The 5,000-nt window shown below is 40.1% G+C and overlaps 1 protein-coding gene across 1 annotated transcript in view; it reads left to right on the top strand.

Moving 5' to 3' along the window:
* LOC125047257 overlaps positions 1–5,000 on the top strand; it is a 32,709-nt gene that overhangs the window by 22,300 nt on the left and 5,409 nt on the right. Inside the window, exons 4-6 of the mRNA XM_047645475.1 lie at positions 2,271–2,388; positions 3,652–3,822; positions 4,705–5,000. The exon at positions 4,705–5,000 is cut by the window's right edge and continues 172 nt beyond it. Of these exons, the coding sequence (XP_047501431.1) occupies positions 2,271–2,388; positions 3,652–3,822; positions 4,705–5,000 (585 nt within the window). The remainder of the gene's footprint in view (positions 1–2,270; positions 2,389–3,651; positions 3,823–4,704) is intronic.

The following is a 5,000-nucleotide window of genomic DNA, read 5'->3' on the forward strand; positions in this document are numbered from 1 at the left end:
ACTTTGCCGAAGCCCCGCCGTGGGCACTGAGCCTGATAGAGTTCAACATAATGAACCTGTCAATGAAAAAGAGCCTATACCCCATGCCTAGCCTAAAGGCAGAAGCCCACAGGTCATTGCAGCCATCACTCCTCCGGGTAGTAGAACATACTACGTGGTGTGTTGAGTGTGTGGGTATTGTATATGATAAATATAGTAATAAATTAGTATAATAGATTGATATGTAGTAATGTTAGGGAAATGTTATACAAAATAGATGTTCATATATTCTTCCTCAACTAACTGTAGAAAACTATCCCTTTCCGTGACCTACGATTCTCCTCACAGGAATTCTTCTCGATAGATAACGGTGAAGGGCAACGCCAGAAGGGAAGAGTTTACAGATAGGCCGCTGACAGGCTTCCTATCATACATCGGCGTTGGAGGTGTGCCTGATGACCAGCGTACCTCAGATCCACAGAGACGAGCTGCCAGCTGGTATGGGCGACGGCGAAAGCACTGGTACCTACGTGAAGTAAGGCGAAGGATGTAGTAGAAGGTGGATTCTTAGGATGGTAGGTAATAGGATGAGATAAAATAACGGTAATATGTGCTGAAGCATGCAGGCGTAGAGAACAATGCAAATATAATACGTGATACACGTCAAATTGTACCTCAAACTTTTGGTAGCGTCCTACCCGCCGTGTGGAAAGAGCACAATGCTTCACCATTGCGTTCAGTGAGTTATGAATGTGATGATTAATATACGAGGACAATAAATCAAGAACATAAAAATCTAACACAAAATAAAGAAAGCATACTTTGAACACAGTTGGAATTTCCTATCAGTTAATAGAAAATAGACATTATTTCCGCACTATTATTTTGGAACATGGTACTGTTAGACTTTTAATAAAAGGCTAATGCGAGTACAGTGCACATCTGCATCTTTGAGCTGATTTTCATACAAACTAAATCAAAGTTATCAACATCATCATTATTTATCTATTGACTATTATCAAATATTTTCTTCAAAGAACTATTACTTTCAGAAAATACCTTAATACTTCCCAGAAACGGGTTCATTACCAGCACGTAGATAATTACGCGCAGTTTGAGAACCACTGGTTATAGTTTGTAGGTAAAAAAAAAACAGTTACAATTCAAAATCAAGGTTATTGTGATAATGACAAAATTCAAACGCACAGAGAGTTGCACATAGTTATATATATCTTTCAATTATATATATATATATATATTGTAACGTATGCGTCTTGTAGCATTAATACCGTTTCTGAGGTTTATGCCAGTAATTCATTTTATGTAGACTGATATAAGGAACCGCAGTCCCACAACAACAATCAGTATACCAAACCCCTGTTCCCACGAGAGATATTGTTCTCACTTAATTCACCTTTTCAGTATGTTCCTCACTAAAACAAGGGGAAGTCGCCTCATTGTGAGAGAGTAAAAGAGGTCAAAATACCATACTCTTACTTGATCTTCTCATGTTTACAGACGCGGGGCACATGAAGGTCGCTAGAGCAGGCAGAGAGGGATTAAGAAGGGAGTGAAGGAGAGAGGAAGAAGGTTAATTAGGTGAAAATGAGGAGTGTTTAGGGTGGACGTTGTGATGATACGGGCAGGGTTTTGAGAGGGGAAAGAAACAAAAAGGGAAGGCGTGTAATATTGCGACTGCAATTAGGATAGAGTATTGAATGAGAAAATTAATAACGTTTAACGAAATGATGAAGGAAGGGAATACAAAGCGTTTGAGAAAGTCCGGAAGCCAGTCTCTTTTCATTATAGTGTATCATGTATGTACCGACATAGACCGCCTGGATCTTTTTCTTTCGTTGTCAAAGAGTTTAGCGATAGATAAATAGATAACGTACATGTGAGAGATATGTATCTATCAGAGCGTGGGATTGGGTGAGGGGGATGAGGTTATAAGCATAAATAAATGATAAGTAATATATGTAATTCAATTACCATAGTTTAGATTACTCTTGTTCTTAATAGTTTAAGACCACACTGTGCATCATTCCAGTAATCTGATATTAGGAAAATTGAAAGAGGGCATTATTTCTGAGAAGCCTATGAGTTCTTCCGGAATTCTGTCCTATTATCTACATAATTTTTCACTTTCAAAAGTACTAAATCTACAATATATACCAACTTTATATATCATCTTTGAACAAAATTTCCCTTATTCATGCATTATCCTTGGTATCCTTTTCCCGATGATACAACTTGCTTTACTATCGTTTCCTTCGGTCGGGCGAGGACAGAATCATCAATAACAAACTCTGGACGGCCGAAGATGAAGCCAAAGCCAACCAAGTGGAAGGCAGATCACTGTCCGCCGACCGCCAAGCCCGCGTTCTGACGAGCGGAAGCCTGGGCCAGGTTGGTCGTCTCTCTCTCTCCTCTTTGTGGGACTACGGACGTAAGGCTGGAAATCTTGAGTGAATTATAGCTTCCATCAATCTTACTTTTGTAAACGTTTTTAGGATTTAAGTTTTAATTGGTGTGTAACGTCGACGGTGAATAGTTCGAAAGGTTTGGAATGACTGATATAAGCGAGAGAAGGCCGGAAGGTGAGTTACCCGCAAAACTAACATTGAGACCATCTTCTCAACCCGCACGAATTTCTTCGGTCCTGTTTCCGTCTGTGCTTCTTAGGTTAATTTAAGCTAATCTAAGTACGAATCAACTGATATGATAGGTACTAAAGAAACGCATTATCTATATTGATAAGGGTATGTCGAACAACACACACACACACACACACACATACAAACACACACAGTACATATTTATGTGTGTCTATGTTTAGGAATGTTCTTTACACACACACACACACACACACACACACACACACACACACACACACACACACACACACACACACACACACACACATATATATATATATATATATACATATATAAATACATATATATATATGTATATATATACATATATATATATATATATATATATGTATATATATATATATATATATATATATATATATATATATATATAAGAAGAAGAAGAACATTTGCAAACATAGACATAATACATATGTACTGTGTGTTTGTGTGTGTGAACACGATGTATGCATTCACAAATATATTAAAGATATACACATACACCTACAATACCTACATATATACACAACCTTTTCGCATCAAAGTATGATGAGAATAATCATGTTCCTGTAAAACACAACAAAAACATTTGATCTAACAACTTTCTTACAGGAAGAAAGTAATCATAAAAGAAACATAAAACTCGACGGAAAATTAGCTTAGAAGACGAAAGGAAACATTTAAAAAGCTCTTACATGATTCTGAATTGAAGCAGCAATTTAATTTTTGTTTTGAAATACAGATTTAATGGGGACGTGAAAGCATAATTTTAGTTTTTTTGATGAAGCTCTAAACTTACATACGGGATTTTTTTTTCTTTCTCAGTCAAATAATCTAATTGAAAAGTACATACATAACCAGGACTAAGAAACAAACATTTTCTTCGGTTAATTTAAAATATTCATCAAAACACATCTTGGGACGACAGCCGTACTTTAAGGACATCAATAAGCCTAGTTTAAGACACCTCACACCCACACACCTCACACCACACACTCTCCCGTGCCCCTTCCAGACCGAGGGAGGCTTCCAGCCTTCTGCCATCAGCGGCCCTAACCCTGCCGGCCTTAACCCTGGAGGCCCTCAGGTCCCCGACTTCTACAAGAAGTACCTTAAGAACGAGCGAGCTGGCGTGATCGCGGAATCCTCCTTCGAAGACGATAATATTTCAACTTCTTCTGAGCAGGTGAGTTTCCCTTCGACATCGACGGCAGGGAGAAATACCTACATCAAGGTTGAGATTATTCTGTACGCTTGCCACTTCAAGTACTTTAAACAGAGTCGTGTTGAGAGGCAAGTCAGTGATGTGACACGTGAATGATGTATTTTTGGGGGAGAAAAGGAAAGATGAGGGTTTGTTGATGGCAGTATATACTATAAAGGTAAGAATATTTGAATGCGCAATATAGTATGACGTGACTTCTGTATGGAGCAAGTAAGATGCCACGCTGGAGAGGAACATGGGTGATGGTCAGCAGTGAGATATAAGCATGAGAGAATGTGTTGCATGGAATTGTGCGTCAGCAAGCGCAGCACATGACTGGGACACGAAGCACAGGTGTCGATGGTGTGTAGGTCAGATTTCGTGAAAATGTGAGATCCAAGTGTTGATTTATATGCTTATCATTCTGTTTTAGAGGTAGAGAAAAAAACAAATAAAGAGCCATAATATATAAGATCACACACACACACACACACACACACACACACACACACACACACACACACACACACACACCACACACACACACATATATATATATATATATATATATATATATATATATATATATATATATGTATATATATATGTATGTATATATTCATATATGATTATATACCCCCCCCCCCCTCACATACACACACGCGCACGCACGCACAATCACACACGCACAGAAACACTTTTAATATACATTGTATTCGGGATTAGTCATGTAAGATTACGACCATTGATAAAATGCTAGATCATGGAAGAACAGCATTTCCTCCGTGCGTCAAATACTATAAAGAATAAATGAATGCAAACTGATGGTCCGCGAGTTCCCTGACTGAGTCCTTCCTCCTGCAGGTGGTGAGCTACAGCTACCTGGCGGCGCCGCAGGACAGCGCCCACTCCACCACCTCCCACAGGTCCAGCAACGACGTGGTTTACGGCTCGGGCTCCGCCGCCAAGCCGCCGGGCCAGCTCAGCGCCTCCGTCGTGTCCGTCGCTCCTGCAAAGGAGGCTTCCAAGCCAATCGCTGCCGCCCAGACGTCCTCCGTGTCCGTCGCCCCCGCCAAGATTTTGACGGCGTCCTCCCAGAACTCCGTGGTGGCGGCGCCTTCCAGCGTCCACGCCTCCATCTCCAACGCCGTGCCCTTCGG

Source organism: Penaeus chinensis, chromosome 40 (assembly GCF_019202785.1).
Source record: "Penaeus chinensis breed Huanghai No. 1 chromosome 40, ASM1920278v2, whole genome shotgun sequence".
Classification (NCBI taxonomy): Eukaryota; Metazoa; Arthropoda; class Malacostraca; order Decapoda; family Penaeidae; genus Penaeus; species Penaeus chinensis.